The sequence below is a fragment of the Perca flavescens genome, chromosome 11, assembly GCF_004354835.1.
Source record: "Perca flavescens isolate YP-PL-M2 chromosome 11, PFLA_1.0, whole genome shotgun sequence".
NCBI classification, from domain to species: domain Eukaryota; kingdom Metazoa; phylum Chordata; class Actinopteri; order Perciformes; family Percidae; genus Perca; species Perca flavescens.
The window spans coordinates 20,837,654-20,859,387 of NC_041341.1; the positions used below are offsets into that span (position 1 = coordinate 20,837,654).

General features: G+C 38.8%; 1 protein-coding gene across 4 annotated transcripts; it reads right to left on the bottom strand.

The window, feature by feature from the left end:
• Nucleotides 1-1,538: 1,538 nt before the first annotated feature.
• LOC114564717 (Golgi reassembly-stacking protein 2) lies at nucleotides 1,539-21,734 on the bottom strand. Of its 4 annotated transcripts, none has more exons than XM_028592241.1 (10): nucleotides 21,507-21,734; nucleotides 7,439-7,519; nucleotides 7,142-7,345; nucleotides 6,809-6,895; nucleotides 6,595-6,725; nucleotides 4,941-5,064; nucleotides 4,724-4,856; nucleotides 4,539-4,622; nucleotides 4,279-4,395; nucleotides 1,539-1,878 (listed from the first exon to the last, which is right to left on the bottom strand). In XM_028592241.1, the coding sequence occupies exons 1-10, from the start codon at nucleotides 21,567-21,569 to the stop codon at nucleotides 1,655-1,657; spliced, it is 1,248 nt and encodes a 415-aa protein (XP_028448042.1). In that variant the 5' UTR covers nucleotides 21,570-21,734; the 3' UTR covers nucleotides 1,539-1,654. The 4 variants fall into 4 exon arrangements, with proteins under 4 accessions (XP_028448042.1, XP_028448044.1, XP_028448043.1 ...); XM_028592243.1 differs by lacking the exon at nucleotides 21,507-21,734 and adding an exon at nucleotides 13,349-13,613; XM_028592242.1 differs by lacking the exon at nucleotides 21,507-21,734 and adding an exon at nucleotides 13,078-13,290.

Below are 21,734 nucleotides of genomic sequence, written 5' to 3' on the forward strand. Positions count from 1 at the left end.
TTAAAGGTGCAATCTGCCAGCATTTGTCTCCCTTTTCTTAGCGCCCTCTATATAAAGGGTGCTACCTTTTCTGAGATTACGCTGACACTCTGTGGCTTTATTTTGTACTGCATTATTACAGGGTGTACAAAGGATGCTCTCAACATCAACCATTTAAGAGATGATCATAAGTATACAAAGCGGGGCCCTGAGGCTGAGATAGAAAATCAGTTTAATCAAGGTAACGATCACAAATTCTTTTTTGTACAAAATCGGAAGTTTTATATTTTTAATGACCGCAGCAGACAAACTGCCTAAACTGCTTTTTTTTTAAAGGAAAATCCCCAGTAGTACAACTACCTCGCGTTCCCCTGAAGACCTTCAGTAGTTTACAGAGCCACTGAAAGGTCACGGTGGGATTTTTTTTTTTTTTTTTTTTTTTTGAGAAGCTGAGCTGTATTGTGAATATAGTATTCTGTAGTAGACCACTGCTGTGTGTGTGTGTGTGTGTGCGCGCCCTCAGCTATGTGTAGCTCAGGTACAGGTCGGTATCATTGCAGCTGGATAGTTAACTAGCAGAGCTAGTTGACCTAGCTGCTAAGGCTGATTGAGAGAGACTGATTTTGACTGTAGCTGTAGGATGACATAGCCTTGGCCATTACCACCACAGCCAGGCTGTATACTGTTGGAGCTCGATCTTTTGAGAGGAGAAATTAGCAATTATATCTCCTTTTTGTAGAATCTGCTTATTTCCCTGTGTTAGAACTGGACAAGACCAACACACAACAGTTCCTGTAAATCAGAAGGGCTGCAAAAAATATTGCAAGGGGCCGCAAAAGTATTTCAGGAAATATAATTCCCAATGTGACCCTTCTAGGGCTCCGTGGTTTAATTACTGAAAATAATGCAAAGATACTGACGTGCACACTTACAGTAAGTAACCAGTTTACACATTTTATTTATTTGTTTTTGAGTCAAGCTAACAAAAAAGGCATTATTTTTGAGTGAACTATTTTCTTTTTTAAATTGTTCTGAATATTTGAACTCTGCTGAGAGGTTTTAATGTTTCTTGTAATTTTCCTTCTACTGCCATCAACAAGCTGCTTTAAAGTGCTCATATTATGCTTTTTAGATTTTTCCCTTTCCTATGTGTTATATCTTTTTTTGTGCACGTTATAGATTTACAAAGTGAAAAAGCCCAAAGTCCACCCCAAAGGGACATAGCATGTCCAACGGAAAACACTGTTCACAAACTGCTCCTAACAGCTCTATGGCAGTCCAGCCTTTACTTCCGTTAGAAGTGAGATGTCTCACTCTGTAGCTAAAACAGAGCGCTCAACACACAGGGTGAAAAGAGGAGCTGCAGCAATGTGCAGTACAACAAAAATGTTTTTTGAAAATTAAACCATGTAAACCTATTCTGATATAACCTAAATACAATTATGAACCTGAAAATGAGCATAATATGAGCACTTTAAGATGCAGTACTACTGCTGCTGGACACACATTCACGCTTCATGTGAGAAGGCCAGCACGAGGTTTCATTATCCTCGAAATACTGAAGCTTGTACAACAATCGTTTGTAGGAGCAATTTGTCAACTGAGTGGTGCAGCAAATAGACTATATTTTGTTGAGACTTGAGAGTATACTGACTATCTTAAACAGTGCTCTCTGCTAAGAGGACTCTGCAGTCATTGTGATATTTATTGACTCAGAGGCCACTGATGATGGGATGGGGGTTCTCGTCAGTAAACTGTTCATTTGGATAGTGGAGAAGGGATATGTTGTATCCAGTGTAACAGCAGGAACTGCATTAGCGGTGAATGGGGGAAGAACAAAGTCAGACGGAGGCAGAGTTGGACCAGGGACCACACCTGGCTGGGTGAGCGGTGGAAGACCTGTGGAGCACAACAGAAACTGTTACCTACTACTGCATAGGTGACTTTGAAGTCATTACAGTAGAATACCCCATTTTTAAATTTGCCATATTTTTAGTGATAGCTCGGATTGTTCTTGTCTATGGCTAACTACCTAGTATTATTTCAACTATAAATCGCCTTCATTCCTATGCTACATTTCTTGGAGAGGACATACCTCTGATGTAAGAGGTTAAATTAACTTATTGTTGAATCAAATCTGACAATGCAATGTCTCAGTAGAAAAATCCTTTATACAGATGTCTCTACAAACCTTTTAAGAAAAGAGCTACAGATATGTATTTCTATGATTGTCATCCAACAACAATCCACAAATCCCATAAAAAGATCAAAACCAACCCCCGACTGTCTATGACATGAGGCCGTGAAGACATGTCTTGAAAAACGGGTAAGAACATTACTAAAACATTTCAAAGACTTTAGTTTACTGACCACAGCTGCAGAACGGTTTATAGGGGATTAAATCAAAATAAACTACAGTGCCCATGTATACAGTGAGGAAAATAAGTATTTGAACACCCTGCTATTTTGCAAGTTCTCCCACTTAGAAATCAAGGAGGGGTCTGAAATTGTCATCGTAGGTGCATGTCCACTGTGAGAGACATAATCTAAAATAAAAAAAAAAAATCCAGAAATCAAAATGTATGATTTTTTTAACTATTTATTTGTATGATACAGATGCAAATAAGTATTTGAACACCTGAGAAAATCAATGTTAATATTTGGTACAGTAGCCTTTGTTTGCAAGTACAGAGGTCAAACATGTCCTGTAGGTTTTCACCAGGTTTGCACACACTACAGGAGGGATTTTGGCCCACTCCTCCACACAGATCTTCTCTAGATCGGTCAGGTTTCTGGGCTGTCGCTGAGAAACATGGAGTTTGAGCTCCCTCCAAAGATTCTCTATTGGGTTTAGGTCTGGAGACTGGCTAGGCCAGGCCAGAACCTTGATATGCTTCTTACAGAGCCCCTCCTTGGTTATCCTGGCTGTGTGCTTCGGCTCATTGTCATGTTGGAAGAACCAGCCTCGACCCATCTTCAATGCTCTAACTGAGGGAAGGAGGTTGTTCCCCAAAATCTCGCAATACATGGCCCCGGTCATCCTCTCCTTAATACAGTGCGGTCACCCTGTCCCATGTGCTGAAAAACACCCCAAAAGCATGATGCTACCACCCCCATGATTCACAGTAGGGATGGTGTTCTTGGGATGGTACTCATCATTCTTCTTCCTCCAAACACAGTTAGTGGAATTATGACCAAAAAGTTCTATTTTGGTCTCATCTGACCACACGACTTTCTCCCATGACTCCTCTCGATCATCCAAATGGTCATTGGCAAACTTAAGACAGGCCTTGACATGTGCTGGTTTAAGCAGGGGAACCTTCCGTGCCATGCATGATTTCAAACCATGACGTCTTAGTGTATTACCAACAGTAACCTTGGAAACGGTGGTCCCAGCTCTTTTCAGGTCATTGACCAGCTCCTCCCGTGTAGTTCTGGGCTGATTTCTCACCTTTCTTAGGATCATTGAGACCCTACAAGGTGAGATCTTGCATGGAGCCCCAGTCCGAGGGAGATTGACAGTCATGTTTAGCTTCTTCCATTTTCTAATGATTGCTCCAACAGTGGACCTTTTTTCACCAAGCTGCTAGGCAATTTCCCCGTAGCCCTTTCCAGCCTTGTGGAGGTGTACAATTTTGTCTCTAGTGTCTTTGGACAGCTCTTTGGTCTTGGCCATGTTAGTAGTTGGATTCTTACTGATCGTATGGGATGGACAGGTGTCTTTATGCAGCTAACGACCTCAAACAGGTGCATCTAATTTAGGATAATAAATGGAGTGGAGGTGGACATTTTAAAGGCAGACTAACAGGTCTTTGAGGGTCAGAATTCTAACTGATAGACAGGTGTTCAAATACTTATTTGCAGCTGTATCATACAAATAAATAGTAAAAAAATCATATATTGTGATTTCTGGATTTTTTTTTTTTAGATTATGTCTCTCACAGTGGACATGCACCTATGATGACAATTTCAGACCCCTCCATGATTTCCAAGTGGGAGAACTTGCAAAATAGCAGGGTGTTCAAATACTTATTTTCCTCACTGTATCTCTATGAGGGAAAATTTCACTCCGTGCAACAGTGTAGCTCACTGATGTGTTTTTGATAGTTGTTGGACAACAATGGAGGTCTATGACAAAGAGGAATGATTTATACCATGCTTTGTTCTACACATGCACTACTTGTTAGTACAATCAATTCATCATAGGTTTTGGTCTTTTCATGGGATTTATGGGCAATAACAAAATAGAATAACACCAGACTTATCCTTTTAAGCACATCCCAGAGAACAAAACCGTACCTGCATGTTGTAATCCACCAACTCCAGGGGGCAATACGTGGCCCATGTCTGGCAAGGTGATATTTAGATTTGGTAAATGAGGAAAGGGGGGAAGACCTCCAGGGAAGGGCATTAAACCTGTGCAACAAATATTATAAATAATAGACAATTCTAGGTTAGCAGGCTAATGTCGTGAAAGTTTGGCTTCAGAGTAGCTGGCTTTGGCACCACACCGGTGGGGGGGGGGGGGGCTATAACCTCCCAAAATGATTTCTACTAACCTGGTAGTGTGGCAGCAGGGTCGACAGACAAGGGAGCGCTTTGTGAGGAGGGGCTGTGACTGGACAGTGGGACGGTAGGAGCTCCTGAAACCATTTTTAACAAAACTTGTATTGTCTGCAATAGCTAGGTCAACCTCACATCACTTCAAACACTATATTTTGATCAGTCAGAGATGATAGTGTACCTGTCTGTAGATTGCTAACGACAGTGGTCAGGTTAGAGCTGACTGACAAGCCGGCGAGAGACTGCTCTAATCCGGTCGAAGCAGAAGAAGACACAGCAACTGGCACCGTTGGAATAACAGCAGAGAGATGGACCTGGTAACCAAAATTACATTATCTCTCAGTAAATGTTCACTCAATCTGGAAGCAATTATTTCTTTGTTTAAGATGCCGAGCTACCTCTGTGAAGCCATCTTTAGTTGGTTCACTGGGAGTCTGTGCAGGGAAACTGATATTCTTGCCTTCTCCAAATGGCAGTATAGGTATCCTGTGCAGGTAGCCATAGCCAATCCCACATCCTAAACTAAAGAGACCAAAATACTGTGAGGGGAAATGTACAAATACTTCACAGTAGCCTTAAAGCGATAGTGTGTAGTTTCTGTCGCCCCCCCACGAGGAATTCTAAGTAATGACAACAATACTATCGGCGCATTCACATGATGCCACCCCCACCCTTCCTCCACACAGTTGCTAATAGCTATTAACCCGTCAAATCAATACGCACACCAAGGATTAAAAAAAAATTGATGGACTCTTAAGAGGTAATTATCTTATATTTTTTATGTCCTCTTCGTCTCCAAAGCTGAACGCTGCTGTTGTTCTTTCTCAGCAATGACGTAAAACACATCACTCGAGCTTCTGCGCACGAAATTGGCCAGGCTACACCATTTTGTAAACATAGCCATACTGAGAAATAGAGAGAGAGAGAGTTTTGTAGAGCTGTTAGGCTTAATTTGCTTTGTATCAACTCATTTGGCAATGGCTTGAATGTAACGGACGTTCAATAATATAAAATAGTTGCACGCTATTGCTTTAAAGATTATATAAAATGAAAACCTTCCACTCCCCCAGAGTGAAATGAAAACCTTCCACTCTGGGGAATCCAAATGACAAGACTTTAAAAAACAAATAAATTAGATTTTTTCTGGTTAATAGCAATATAAAACCCTGTCCAGTCAGTGTCTTTTTCCCAGATGTCATTAAACAGGGCAATCTTTCACTTCACATTTAATTTTAAGCTTCCATTCAACATTTACTCAGAAAAGCAATGGGTTCTAAAACTAAAATGAGGCAACATACATTTCCATAAACAGGAAAAATAAGACAAGTTTGTATAAATATAAAATGCAGAAGAAAAAAAAAAACTAAAAAACTAAAATCCAAATGTTAATTGTAAAATGTATGTAAATAAATGTGAACTTTATATAAATGCGTTATTAAAATCATAATTACGGGGCGGCCTCTAGCTCACCCAGTAAGAGCGTTTGCCCCATGTTGGCTGAGTCCTGCAGCGGCGCACGGTTAGAGTCCGACCTGCTGCCCTTTGCTGCGTGTCATTCCCCATCTCTCTCCCCCTTTCATATCTATCCACTGTCTAATAAAAGGAAAACCCCCCAAAAATAATCTTAAAATCATAATTACATTGCAAATAATAAAAAAACTCTGTTCTAAAGACTTCTTTTTAAAAATATTCAATCAAGAACCGAAAATAAACTAAAAATTACCAAACTGAAGACAAATTCTGGACTGAAACAGAAGAATATCTGCAAATTAAACATGAAAACCCAATACTATTTTTTCAAGTTGTGAAAAGTGTTTTGACCAACACCAGTTTAAAGTTGATGTTTAGGAGGTGTGTGTTAGTCATGAAGCAAAGGCTGAGGGCTACATTTGTACCTGGAACATTATTTCATCGTACTGTATGTGCCTTAGCCAGTCCAAAAGGACTGTTCAATGCGTTCTTAAAGGGTTTCATAAGTGCCAAAATATCCCTAACTAATAGAAAACAATCTATGGCTTTCTGGCAACACAAGTCAAATTCAGACTGTCATACCTGCCCTCTCCACCCCAGTCACAGTTTGGAGTGATGACCACCTCCCGGCAGTTGTCTGTATCTGTGTTGTAAACATACAGCTTCAACTCCTTCCCTTCATGGGCTTCAACCACGGAGAACAGATCTTCAGTCTGTTGAAAGAGCAGAGATACAAGGCGGGTCAACCTGTTGCAAACTTTAAGTCAACATTACTACTGATCTGCAAAGCAAGTACCTCATTCATGACGGTGTCAGCTCCTATAATGTAGTCAGTGTGGGACCTCAAACCAGCCAGGGCTGCAGGAGAGTTTGGTTCCACTTCCTGAACTCCAACAACACGTATAAACATATTAGGTGATGGCAATAACTTCTGAAAAAGCTTATTTATGTTGATCTTTGAATGTGATTTTACACTTCTGTTACTTATTACTTTTAATGAACAATTTGCAATTACATGTATAAAATACAGATACAACCTATATATAAAACATGTTTTGCCAAATCTGCAATGCTCAGTATACAGTATTTATCAACCTTTCAGGATAATTCCTCCTCAGACTGCACTCACCAAGACATGCCAAACATTTTCATTGGCTCCTTCAAAGCTGCAGAAGCGAATGCTGACTCCCAGAAGCCCATGGCCACCCCACATGTTGCTGGGTGTGACAGTTGTCTCCCTCACTGCCAGTGTCTTGCTACTGTATAACAGTATCTTGATGGGCTTCTCCACGTTCATCTTCAGCAACTCTTTTAGGGTGTCATTGTCCTTGTTCTATCAGATATTAAAATATTTACATCATCTGTCATAACACAGCTGTTCCTATAGCTGCAGCAAGTTGTATTAATGTCATATTAGTAAACTTACCAGTCTAGTGTCACAAATGGAAATGAGGAAATCAAAGAATGGCTCCAGTCCTGCACGGTGACCGGGGGAATTCTCTTGCACCTGTAAAATCATAAAGATAGGACAATAAAGCCTTACAAACAGTGAATATGGTCAGACACTAATGTGAAATTGTTAATTCTGAGATGGAGCTAGCAGATGAATAATTACAGCTGATGGTCAGAAGGTATTAGTTAAAGCCAATGAAATACCTCATAAAGTGGCGTGTGTATGACACGCCAATTCGTATGTCATTTTGGCGTGTTATCAAGACGCATAATCGCTTTTTAGCGTGTTTATCAAAGCCGTTCGGCCGGCATTGACCTACATTACGTGTGAATTTTCACCGTAGCGAGTAGTATGAAAGGACGGAAGTCCACAAAGGGAGGTTGGTTGGGGTGGTGGATGGGTAAAACACAGGACTTTCACCCGGGATCGCATTCCATGTGTGGCGTTTTTCAACCGTTTTTTTGTTGTTTATTTTTTAAGCCTTCCCCAATGTTTCTTTACTAAACCCAACCGTTTATTGTTTTCCTCATGGTTTTGTCATTTTATTTGTCATTTCTTTTTGTGTTTTTGTCGTTTTTTTGTGTTACTAAAGCCTTTCCCAATGTTATTTTCCTAAACCCAACCTTTTTTTTCTCTTTTTTTTTTTAACATGCGTGTGACGTTTTCGCGATAGTGGCGATGTATATTTACAATCCGCTGTGTACAGCGTAGACATACACGTGGATAGCTCAAAATGCGTACAGATAACACGCCATTTGGCTTTAGGAAAGTGGCGTGTATGTTTACGCAAAGTCATGATGCCATGTTGAAATATCAGGAAAACAAATCAGGCAGGTAAGGAAGAAACACAAAGAGTAAAAAAATTATCATAATGCTGGAATGCTGGATGTTTACACTCAGTGCCCACTTTGTTAGCTAAACCAGCACATCTGCTCGTATAATATCTAATCAGCAACTCATTACAACAGTGCTAGTATAAGAGCATCTCTGAACGACAACACGTGGGACCTGGGAGTGGATGGCTACAGCAGCTGAAGACCACAGCGGGAAACTGAGGCTACAGTGGGCACAGGCTCACCAAAACTGGACAGTAGAGACCGGAAAAACATTTTCTGGTCTAACAAATATCGATTTCTCTGGTGATTAAAAATGTCAGGACATCATCCCTATTCTCAGTCTCTCAAAAATCAAATGGTTGAGAGCAATGGTTCCCAACCTGGGGGTCAGGACCCCTCAAGTGGTCACGAGATACTTTGAAGGTATTATGTATAATTGATTTCATTTGAAGAGATTACTATTATAAAGAAAGTGTTTTGTATGATCAGTGAAGTATTAGCCATATATCTTTTATGGAGGGATTATATAGAGTGAGACAGTTAATTCTGGAATTTGTGATTTAGAATACTGTATTTTGTGTATATATTGTGTAGTTATTGGGATCCTGATGTGTACATATATATTATATAATACATGAGTTAATGTTTGTTGTATGAGAGTGAATTATTGTTATTATTTTTGAAATACTGTTATTGGGATTTTCAAATTATATTTTGTATTGTATACTGATCCAACTAGTTCAGTTGGACCAATGTCTGATGTTAGAGCAAACTTGCAGTGAAGAAACCAACAGACTTATCTTTTGATCTGTAACAACTTGTTGACTGACATTTGCTAATGTACTAAAAAGTGTGACTGTTGATGGTTATTGATTTTGTTTAGATGTGCCGAATTGTAATTGGTCGGGCTGTTGAGCTTTGTCAGCCACAGCTGTCACTTGTTGCCATAGCAACTCCTTACATCCTGAGCAGAGCAACCAACCTAATCTATAGTTAGCTTTGTAGAGTTCGTGGGAATCCCGCACATATAAACACAGAACTGCTTTGCCATCTCCATCGTGTTGTAACTAAGATATCTGCTGAAAAAAATATTTTTCCATCAACAGATTTAGCTCCTGTATGTCCACGAACTTCATATCTAGCAGCTATTTTTATAGCGCCGAGTCACCGGCTGATGTGATCCAAACATTTCCAGTTAACTCCAGAGCGTTGCAACAAGTAGTTTAATCTGATTAATCACTTTATATAAGGTGTGCTCAAATGGCTCTCAGGGTGCTGTAATTCTGATTTGAGCATGTTCTAAATGTCTAGAAACTGCCTGGTCAGTGGTCGGAGTAATGTCTAGTATTAACAATATTCCTCAATAATAATAAAATAATAATCATTTTAAAAAAAGAACATAATATACATATTTTGAATTGTAAGCCTTATTTCAGCTGAATCTCAATTTTCTGGATTGTAGCATTACAGTGCAAACCAAACTCATGATTGTTCCCGGTGAGCTTGATCGACTAGTTGAGCCTGCTGGGTCTGTAACACATTCATTCACCAATCAGAAGCTTTAACTCGCCTCCTCACTTTTGATGACTGAAGTTGACAGATTTGTTTTGTATCCTGCAGCAAGTTACGCTATTGATAAATAGTATAAGGGGATAAATAAAAGTATAAATAAATACATGTATAAATGTATAAATAAAAGTTTAAAAGTATAAATAAAATTATAAATAAAAGTATAAATGTAGAAATAAATGTAGAAATTGAATCATATCATTATACATTATTTACTCATTTATTTAGTTATGGCCCTTTAATCCCTCCATAGTCTTTGGGGTTGGGCATCGAGAATATGGAGCTAAATCGGGGCCAAATGTTTTGTTCATTCGAAAAAAATATATATAGTTGAAAAAATAAAGCTTGAAATTGAAAATTTAAGTTTTGGTCAAAACTTGGAAAAAATAAAACCATGTATTTGAACTAAAAATAAGTGTACCAATTTTTCTTTCAGTTTGAATAAAATATAGATTCAATTCTGGAATTATTTTGAATAAATTATAAATTTTCATTTTTCACTTTTATATTTGTTTTCAGTTCCACATTTCATGTTTTCAGATTCAAAAGTTATTTTTTTATGGCTTCAAATCTTTTTTTACGGCTTCAAATCTTTTTTTTTTTAGTTTCAGATCTGTTTTTCACTTTCAGATATTTTTTTTTTCGGTTTGAGACTTTTGGCCCTGATTTGGCGTGGGGGCGTGGCTTCAACTCAGAGGGGCGTGGCATTATGAGTGACAGCCTATCAAAGAAGGCAGAAGACTCCTCTGTCATGTTGACTTCAGGAAATGGTGTTACTGTGAGAACTATGACTGAATGCTTTCTATCCACATATACATGTGATTTTTACTTAAACTGATGCCAGTGACAAAGTTCCATTTAAAAAAATTTTTGGACAACAAATGGTACCAATTACATTATAAGAGCAATAAACTGTGCCAGATTGTGCAGCTCAGCAGGAACAATGACTTCTCCCACTTCCATGTATGACTTATAGCACCACAGTATTCACTGGCACCAGCCCACAGGTAGGACATGTGAAAGATATTAGCATTTTTGAATAGATACTTTGCGACGTTATCCCCTCAGTGGCATTTTTTTTGTGATTAACACATAAAAGGAAAATAGGTGGACAGCTGGACAAAGCTGGCAATCAAGCATCGCTAGCACTAAAGTTAGCATTAACTAACGTTAGCTTCACACTAGCTGGTGTTTTTACACTAATTTCAGTGTCCAGCTCAAGTTTTTTTTAATTAGCGTGTATTGGTCTTTGTTAACCTCGGTTTGTCAGAATGACCATAACTTGACACTGGCTGCAGTGAAGAAGGTCTCCTTTTATAGAGTAGACAAATATGACTTTACATTAATGCTCTGGCCTGATAAATTACGTTTTACACTATAACGTTACATGTAACAGCATGACAGTTATGCCTTACAAAATATGCCAAGTGGGCAAACTTTGAAGGCTTCTACCACAGCCTAACTTAAGTATCAGAATACACTAACTTGTCTTTTTGTATTTGTATGTCTTACTGTCTGTTTTCTGGACCGTGTGTGTCCGTAATAAAAGCTTTGATTGATTGATTGATTAACAAAGCGGACCAGGACAAGTTATGTTGTTTAAACTAACCATGAAAAGGTAACACTAGCAAGTTATCTATAATGTTTTACATTTATAAGGCTGTACGGCTGCAGGCAGCCACTTTCGAGTTATGGTCATTCTGACAAACAGAGGTTAACAAAGACCACTACACGTTAAAGTCAAAAAACTTGAGCTGGACACTAAAATTGGTGTAAAAACACCAGCTAGTGTGAAGCTAACGTTAGTTAATGCTAACTTTTGTGCTAGCGATGCTTCATTTCCAGCTGTCCACCTATTTTCCCTTTATGTGTTAATGACAAAAAAAATGCCACTGCGTCCCAAAGTATCTATTCAAAAAGGCTAATATCTTTCACATGTCTTACCTGTGGGCTGCGCCAGCAGGTTGCCTTGGCGGAGCGGACGCTATGCTGACTGCCGAGTGAATACTGTGGTGCTACATTCAATGTCATACATGGAAGTGGGAGAAGTCATTGTTCCTGCCGAACTGCACACTCAGTTTATTGCTCTTATAGTGTAATTGGTACCATGTGTTGTCCAATACAATTTTTTAAATGGAACTTTGTCACTTGCATCAGTTTATTAAGTAAACATCACATGTATATAGTGGATAGAAAGCATTCAGTCATAGTTCTCACAGTAACACCATTTCCTGAAGTCAACATGACAGAGGAGTCTTCTGCCTTCGTTGTTAGGCTGTCACTCATAATACCACGCCCCTCTGAGTTGAAGCCACGCCCCCCACGCAAAATCAGGGCCAAAAGTCTGAAACCGAAAAAAATTATCTGAAAGTGAAAAACAGATCTGAAAACAAAAAAAAAGATTTGAAACCGAAAAAAAAAAAAGATTTGAAGGCGTAAAAAAAAAGTAAGTTTTGAATCTGAAAACATGAAATGTGGAACTGAAAACAAATATTAAAGTGAAAAATGAAAATTTATAATTTATTCAAAATAATTCCAGAATTTAATCTATATTTTATTCAAACTGAAAGAAAAATTGGTACACTTATTTTAAGTTTGAATACATGGTTTTATTTTTTCCAAGTTTTGACCAAAACTTAAATTTTCAATTTCAAGCTTTATTTTTTCAACTATATATATTTTTTTCAAATGAACAAAACATTTTGCCCTGATTTAGCTCCATACGAGAACCGATTCCTACTTGGAATCGTTTAAAAAAATCAAGATTCCATCGGAATCGTTTCTTTATTGGAATCGTTTGGAGGATTTGGTTTCAAATCTGATCATGGGTTCCAAATTTAACATGCGCAAGTTTTGGTTTCCGTAGCAGCCAGGCGCTTGTTGTGTGGCAGCCATGGAGCACAGTAAGCGGTGCTCTAGTGTGGCTTTATTTTACATTGAAAAAGCCACGTCAAACTGCAACCTACCTTTGAAAAGGATATCACCGTATGACGTGACGTGGTAACAGTGAAAACACGCTGCGTCTCGCGCTCTCGCTAATGTCTGTTTATCCTTAAAATTCACCGTTTGAAACTTAACTCCCTCGTAAACCTAGCTAAAGTATTAGATTTACTAATCTGCTACTGAGCTGTTGTCTCCATGCCGAAAACTAAAGCGGTGCAGACCAACACAAATGCCGAGGCGGTCACCATGGCGTCCCTCACCCACCTGCTTGAGTCTCATCGAACCGCCATCTCCGAGGACTTTAAACAAACTTTCTCAGCACTCGAGACTAAGTTTAACGGTGTCTTAACTACCGTGACAGAACATGCTGAGAAACTCGAAATACTTGAGAGTGAAGGTGACGCACGAGAGGTATGCCTGAAGGCTGCCAACGAAGCTATCATCAAGCTACAGAGAGACCATGCTAAACTAGCAACTAAAGTTGTCGACCTCGAGTCACGGAGCCGGCGTAACAACATCAGGGTTATCGGTGTACCTGAATCTATGGAGGGGCCTGGGTCGACGGCTTTCTAAGCTGGGATGCTCGAGGAGGTATTTGGAGGGGTCCTCGATTCACCTGTTGAGTGTGAACGGGCCCATAGAGTCATGGCACTGAAACCTCCACCGAACCAGCGACCAAGACCGGTCATCATTCGTCTTCTCAGGTTCCAGGTAAAGGACAAGATCATCCGCCATGCCCGGACCATGAGGGGTAAACTGAAGTTTCGGGATCATACCATCCTTGTGTTTGAGGATTATCCTCCAGAGGTTATGGAGCAGCGGAATGAGTTTAAGGCGGTCATGTCTAAATTGTACGAGCGAGGGTTCAAACCGGCCCTGCTGTACCCGGCCAGGCTTCATGTCAAGCTGGAGTCGGGAGGTAGGAAACACTTTCCCACGGCAGCCGAGGCTGAAGCCTTCATCGCATCATTGCCACCGCGGAACACCTAAGATCTTAGTTTGCCCAAATCCATGGGACGAGGATGGCAGGCCAGTATGCATACCAGACATGGGGGACTCGAGTCACATGACTTGACTGGAGTCGCAAATTTTACGACTTGAGACTTGGTTGATTAACATTCATAAAAAACTCGACTTGACTTTGACTTGATATTCATGACTTGAGACTTGACTTAGACTTGAGTCAAATGACTTGAAATTACTTGATTTTCTGTTTAATAAATATATTTTTCCCTTCTGATATTGAGGAGGAGTTAATTTTACGATTTTAGTGCTATTGCATGCGCAGGAACCGTTGATATGATGACGCGGCGCGCGGCGGCAGACCGTCAGTAAACAACACTGGCTATGGCTAGTAGGCTAACTTAACGTCATGGATCCCTCTCATGGGCGCCGATACCGTGGGTGCTCGAGCTCCGGAGCACCCATGGAAAATACTGACCGCCCACGAGTGCCAGACTGCCAGTTCATTTTTACGTGAATCTAAAATTAAACACTGCAGTTGTGGAGCGTCTGTCATAATGTGATTGGTTATGTCGGTGGCATAGATTCTTAATTTCCCACAAAGCTGATCGCGGTTACGTGCCAGTTAAACTTTTCATCTCCAATCCTGTCTGTATTTGTGAGAAGTGGCGCTGTCCTGGCTTTATTATGGCGTGTGTGTTCGTGTCGGCCGCTGTCCGTTTCCTAAGGTTCTGAAATGCAAACACTTTTTTTGTAAAGGGTGTGCGCGTGTGAGCACCCACGGAGGAAAACTATCCCTCTGCACAGAAAATAATAAAGTTTGGCTATAAGGATTACACATCCGACCAGGCAAAGAGAAAACATATGGCAGTTTGCAAGGTCTGCAGTACTTATTTCCGACGTCGAATTTCATCAGACACTTCAAATCGGGAGAGATTCGGGTTCCACTCCCCATATTCAGCTGAACCACTATTTGGACGTTTGTGATGGACAGAAGTCCCTTCAGTTTTGGGCCATGAATAAGCACACCCTCCCCTCTTTGTTGAGCGAATAAAACTAGGCACACATACACAAATACAACACAAACTGCTCTCTCTCTCTCTCTCTCTCTCTCTTATGAAAAACAAGATGCAGATTATGCAAAATAATATGATCCGTTTTATACTGTCTAAACCTTCTAGGTATCATGTGGGAAGAAATGAGTTTAAGAGGGTTGAGTTCCTGCCTGTTAAGCTTAGAATTGAACAACTTAAACTGAATCATATGTACAGTATTATTAATGGTGTAGCCCCAAAGTATTTGGGATTTCAGATTTTAATGGTACATACTCAACATGCCCATGAGACTAGGGCCAGTGTCCGTTCATGTAAGGTGCCATGTGTGAATAGTGAAGCCAGAAAATCCTTTTTTATACAGGAATTATTTTATGGAATAGTCTTCCACTTCATATTAAAATGGCAGTAACGAAAAGGGATTTTAGACATAAAGTTAGGGCCTACTTATGGAATAAAATAGATAATTAGGGGAAATATAATCTAGATTGGGGACAGAGAAATTTATTGTTTGGTAGGTCATGGTGATTTAGCTGGTTTTTGATGTGTAGTTTTATTTTTTATTGTTTTAATCTTAGGACTGTATGTGTTTGCATGTGTTGTATGTCCTGTTCTCTTACATCAGGGACCATGTTGGAAAAAAGTGTTTTTCACTTTTACATGTTATCCCTTGGATCCCCCTTTGTTGTCTTTCTATATCCATAAATAAACCAAACCAAACCAAAAACTCTCTCTCTCTCTCTCTCTCTCTCTCTCTCTCTCTCTCTCTCTCTCTCTCTCTCTCTCTCTCTCTCTCTCTCTCTCTCTCTCTCTCTCATAAACACACACACACATGCAGACGTAAGTATGTGAATAAAGCTAGGCACACATACAACGCACTCTGCACTCTCACACACACGCACATTCACTCACCAATATTAATAACTTTTCACTCTCTTTCTCAAACACGCACACATTCACTCACAAATACACTGTCAAATATCAACATATACTTTCCATTCCATGTGATAAGCAAAGGTGGTGGGATTCAGCTACTCCTAAAGAATATGTTTTGTTCTTTAAGAGAAGAAAAGGTTAAAGGATGTGTTTCTGTCTCATAAAAGTGAGGCATGTTTGAAGAATATTATTTGACTTAGGAACCATTATACTTTAATTGTTTGAAGGAATTTCATGATATAATGTCATGTTTGAGGCATATTGAACAATGTTGATTTATTGTTGGCCTAATATCAGTTTTAGGCTGTGATTTTTTTATCTGTGTTAATTTAAACTCTTCAATGTATGTGGACACAATGTCTTTTGAGTAAAAAATGCAAATAACACTGCAGCAGTTCATAATCACTGTCTTTAGCTTGTTTAAAAATGGAAACTTTTGTATGACTTGACTTGTGACTTGCTTGACCAAAGCTATGACTTGACTTGCTTGATTGTCACAAAAAATGACTTGGACTTGCTTGAGATTTGAAGGTTAAGACTTGAGACTTGCTTGCGACTTGCCCATGTGTGACTTACTCCCATCTCTGATGCATACTGTTGTATGGAGTAGAGTTTCTATTTTAGTTCCGTTTTCATTGATAGCGGTGATTTGTTTGTCTATATTTTTATTTATTACGGAAGTCAGTCTCTCTACTATGACTAAATGTTTCCAATAGCCGGCTCCCCTTTACGGGAGACTCAAATTTTTCTTTTTTGTTTTATTTCTCAGGCGTGAGGGTGAAAGCTGAGAGACACTTCTTCCTTTTTCATTTTATTTACAAGAGACTAAAATTTTGCGAGTTGGCGGCGATGACCGCGGCATGGTACAAATTGCTTACATAATGGTACCTGAATATTTTTTTGTGTGTGTGTTCGGTTGTTCCAAGTGTGCTTGCGGCTATTCCCGTGCCAATGTTTTTATGTAATCCCAGAAAACTCCATGATTAATTTGTACTGTTTATATTATGGGTCTTAATGATTTCAATATAGTTGGAGATACTCAACACTGCATTGATATGGGTGGGAATATTATTTGCAATGTTCTTGACCCTGATAACTTAAAACCATTAAATGATAAATATAATTATTCATTGTTATATTTAAATATTAGAAGCCTAAACAAACATCATTCTGATTTAGCTTCTTTACTCTCTAATTCAAGTTGGCATTTTGATTTTATTGGGTGTAGTGAAACCTGGCTCAATGATTTTTCATATGCAGATTTACTTAACCTCAATGGGTACAAACTACACATTAAGAATAGACCTAATAGAACAGGTGGAGGGGTCTGCCTCTATGTTAAGAACAGTCTCCAAGTAAAACCTTGTGATCTTTATCTAGAGGATGACCATTGTGAGTCCTTATTTAATGAGATTAACAATAATCACAAAATATTTATTGTCGGTGTACTCTATCGCCCACCAGACTCTGCTCTTGACACTTTTTACTGTAAACTGGAAGATCTATTGCATAAACTGAATAAGCAAAAAAAAGGGTGTATACTCCTTGGTGATTTTAACATTGATATCTCAAAGGAAGATGGGGTAAAACATGACTTTATGAACACATTGCATTCCTCCTCTTTCTTCCCTACCATTAATAGATTTACTAGAGTTACACCGACATCCAAAACGATTATTGACAATATCATTACTAATATTCAAAATACCAAGCTGGTGACGGGAGTCGTGCAGTCTGACATCACAGACCATTTTCCTATTGTAATATTTCTTGGCTATGGTAAATCGTTCTCTCCTCCACTCTCAAAAATTAAATCTAAAATCATCAACGACAGAACTTTACAGTACTTAATTGTTAATTTACAGGCCAAGTCGTAGGACTCTGTCTATGACAGTGTGACTCTTGATACAGCATATGACAGCCTGATAAAGATCATCCAAGAATCCATCATGGATACAATCCCTGAGAAGACTGTCAGATGCAGCACTACCCTCCAGAACCCTTGGATTACAAAGGGAATTTTAAAGTCTATTAAATATAAAAGTAAGCTTTATAAATCCTACATAAAAAATCCTTCCATCTTAAATAAAGAGAAATATATTTCTTATAAAAATAAACTAACGCAATCATAAGAAAGAGCAAAAGATGCCATTACACTGAACTTTTACAAGCTTCACAGGGGGATAGCAGGAGGTCATGGAATGTGTTAAATGAAGTCCTCAACAGGAGACCTAAACCTACCCTACAAGCTGATCTTGTACAGAGTTTTAATAATCATTTTGCTTCAATAGGTGTAAATTTGGTTAAGAAGATAAATCAACCCCAGGGTGTTAACTTTAAGTATTTTCTCTCTGGTAGCTACATTAACTCATTTTTTATTATACCAACAGATAGTACCGAGCTCCTCAAGATCATTTTGGACTTGAGGAGCTCATACACCGCAGGTGTAGATGGAATATGTAGTAAGATTATGAAAGCCATTGCAAATGTCATTGTAGAGCCAATGGCTCATTGCATCAACCTTTCTTTACTTACTGGCACTGTACCAAAAATGACAAAAATTGCTAAAATAATTCCAATTTTTAAATCGGGTGACAGAAATGATTTGAGCAATTACCGGCCCATATCAAATCTACCCACCTTCTCCAAAGTAATGGAGAAGGTGGTATACACCAGACTCAGTGGCTATCTTGAAAAACTGGATATTCTTGTCCCCTCTCAATAAGGTTTCAGAAAAAAAGAGTACAACCTCTATGGCAATACTTGATTTAATAGAACAAATACATGACTGCATTGAAGAGGGAAAATGTGGTGTTGGTATTTTCTTGGACCTATCAAAAGCCTTTGATACCATTTGACTTTGATATTTTACTGTACAAATTGCATCACTATGGTATCAGAGGTCTAACACTTAAATGGTTCAGAAGTTATTTATACGAGAGGGAACAGTATGTCCATGTCAATGACCATAACTCTACTTGTCAGCCTATGACCTTTGGGGTCCCCCAGGGTTCTATTTTAGGGCCACTCTTATTCATTTTATATATAAATGATTTCATAAATTCCTCTAAAATATTTCACAAAATTATTTTTGCAGACGACACAAATTTGTTTACATCACACAGGAACCCACTTATTCTACAAGATATAGTAAACTCAGAATTAACTAAAGTGGACTCCTGGTTTAAATGTAATAAACTGTCATTAAATGTGAGCAAAACTAATTACATTTTATTTAAATCATGTAAAAAATTTAAAAAGACTGATCACTGCCTGATTTAAAATAAATGGGCAGGAGATAAAGAGTGTATTCCACTAAATTCCTGGGGGTCCTCATTGACGACTCTCTCAGCTTTAAATGTTATATTGACTATCTTGTAAATAAATTGTCCAAGTCGGTTGGCTTGTTTTATAAGATCAGACATTTTCTTCCTCTGTCTGCCCTTCTCACATTGTATAAAACTCTTTTTGAACCGCACTTTAACTATTGCAATGTGATATGGTGTAACACTTTCACCAGCCATCTTAAAAAACTTATATCTTTGCAAAAGAAAGTCATACGGGCTCTGTCCTCGTCAGAGATAAATTCCCCCACCAAACCTCTATTCCACCGTTTTGAGTTACTAAGACTGACTGCGCTAAATGAATACCATAATGCCTGCCTTATGTTCCAAATTGTCAACAGGCTGAAATCTAGATTGAGTAGTCTTGTTCCTATCCCCAGCCCCCAGCATACCTACCAAACGAGAATCAAACCACTTATATCAGGAAAATCTCGCAGCCATGTGCGCGCCAGTATGAGTGTTGTCTGTAGGGGGCCGCAGATTTGGAACGGGATTGATGATGGCCTTAAGGTGTTGCCCTTTATCTCCAACTTTAAAAGGCAACTAAAAAAATATTTCTTATTAACCTACATCTAATATAAAACTGTTTTTTTCATGGACTACTGGGATGTATATGTATGATTGTATGTGTATGTAATGTTATGTATGTACTGGTGCGCCTCTCGCGTGCAACTAGTCATCATCATTTGTGGTAATTGTGTATTCTATAGTTTGTATCACTACTTTTTATTGAATCATGGGCCCCCACCTATAAGCTTTTCTAGCTTCTTTCGGGGACCCATTCACTCTACCCAATTAATCTTGTACCCCCCCCAGCTGTATTATTGTAATGTTTCAAGTGGTACTGTGAATAAATAAATAAATAAAAATAAAAATAAAACTTTCCTCTTATTTGTGAAATAACCATGCGAGCAACGTTTTTTTGTTACGTCACAGAGTGTAAATAGCTCAGCTGTGTGGCCGAGGCTATTTGTACCGGGGGTGCAAATAGACACTCCGTTTATAAAATCAAACAATGATTAGGCTATTTTAATAGCTTAGTATTCTATACAAAAAAGGTATACGTATAAAGATTTTAGGCCAACCTACACTTTATTGTAGGCCAAGTTTAATATGCAACTTTATTTTCTACAATATAGTAGGGGGACCCTGCTCTGTCTCTCTTTCAGTTAAGGGGTCCTTGGCTTGAAAAACGTTGAAGACCCCTGTACTATACTATGACTTTTTTCAACATACTTATACTATGACTGTAGCTCGGTGGTTAGCACTGCCAGCAAACAGGAACTGCAGAATATTACCCTTGGTTTGATCCCAGTCCGGGCTGGGCCTTTTTGTGTGGAGTTTGCATGTTCTTTCAGACGTTTTGACATATTATACTATGACTTTTTTATGACTTTTTTCTACATACTATACTATGACTTTTTCGCCATACTATAACTATGATTTTTTTCAACATACTACACTAAAACAATATTAGGATGAGCTGGGAGAAACTGATAACATCATTGTTATCAGTATAGAGTTGTTTGAATGCAGCCAGTTATATTGTTGACATGTAACTGTACCCCTGCTTTAATGCCCTTAATAAAGTCAGAATTAGCGTAACGTTACCGGATCAGTGTGTCCCTAAATTTCCTTACTGGTTAATCTGGTTCCAGATTCTCAAATGTGAATATATGATGGCTTTCTTATTCTTCTATGATTAGTATCACTATATAAAAGTTTTGACTGTTTAGGTCCAAACTTTAGCAACACTTGTATATAGCCTAGATCGAACTTTATTGTTTCAACTTGTAGCCTTTATGAGGGTCAGGGTTGGTCTCACAATAAAGTTGTTAAAATAACTAAAAGTCTCTCTAGACTGTTTCCCTTATATTTTGACGATTGGTCAGTTAAAACAAGCTATTTGAATATTTCAACTTTGGCTTTAGGGACATATTTTGGGCATTTTTCACTATTTTAGAAACGATTAATTGAGAAAATGAGATATGGAAACGGGAAAACGGCAAGTTCATCGCCTTTTTGTTTTAATAATAACTACAAGGGTTTTCTAAATAAAGATACACACCCATCTTCACTGTTATTCTGGCTAACGTTAGGCTTTAAAGAGGAAATCTGATGTTGTTATAACGGCTGCGTATACATGCTTAACTATGTCGAGTCATGTGAATTTATTCAGTTTCAAAACAACCTGACAAATTATGAGCTAATACATGAATAGGTTAAAAACAGTATAACGCTCTCACAGGTATATATAATTATAATAATAGGCCTACACTTAAACGAGTGTCCTAACATGTTAGCTGCAGAGCCCTACTCTTCTGTCCCAGCAGCTAACAGGAGGTCGCCTGTAGTAAAAAAAAGATGCGTTTCACCGGGACATGAAAACTGCTCTTACTCTGAGGACGTGGTAGCCTTCAGTTCCTCCACCCGGTATGTCGACGCTTTGAGAGCCTCCCATGTTTCCCTGAATGTGTTTATCAGGGTGGGATATCTGTACAGTCTGGTTAGCAGGCGGCACTTCGCCAGAACATCACCATACGTGCCGTGTTTTCGTGTGTTTTTCCCATAGACAGTATATAAGGTTTTTACTGCAGTTCCTGGTTCCCAGAACTTCCGCTGTTGC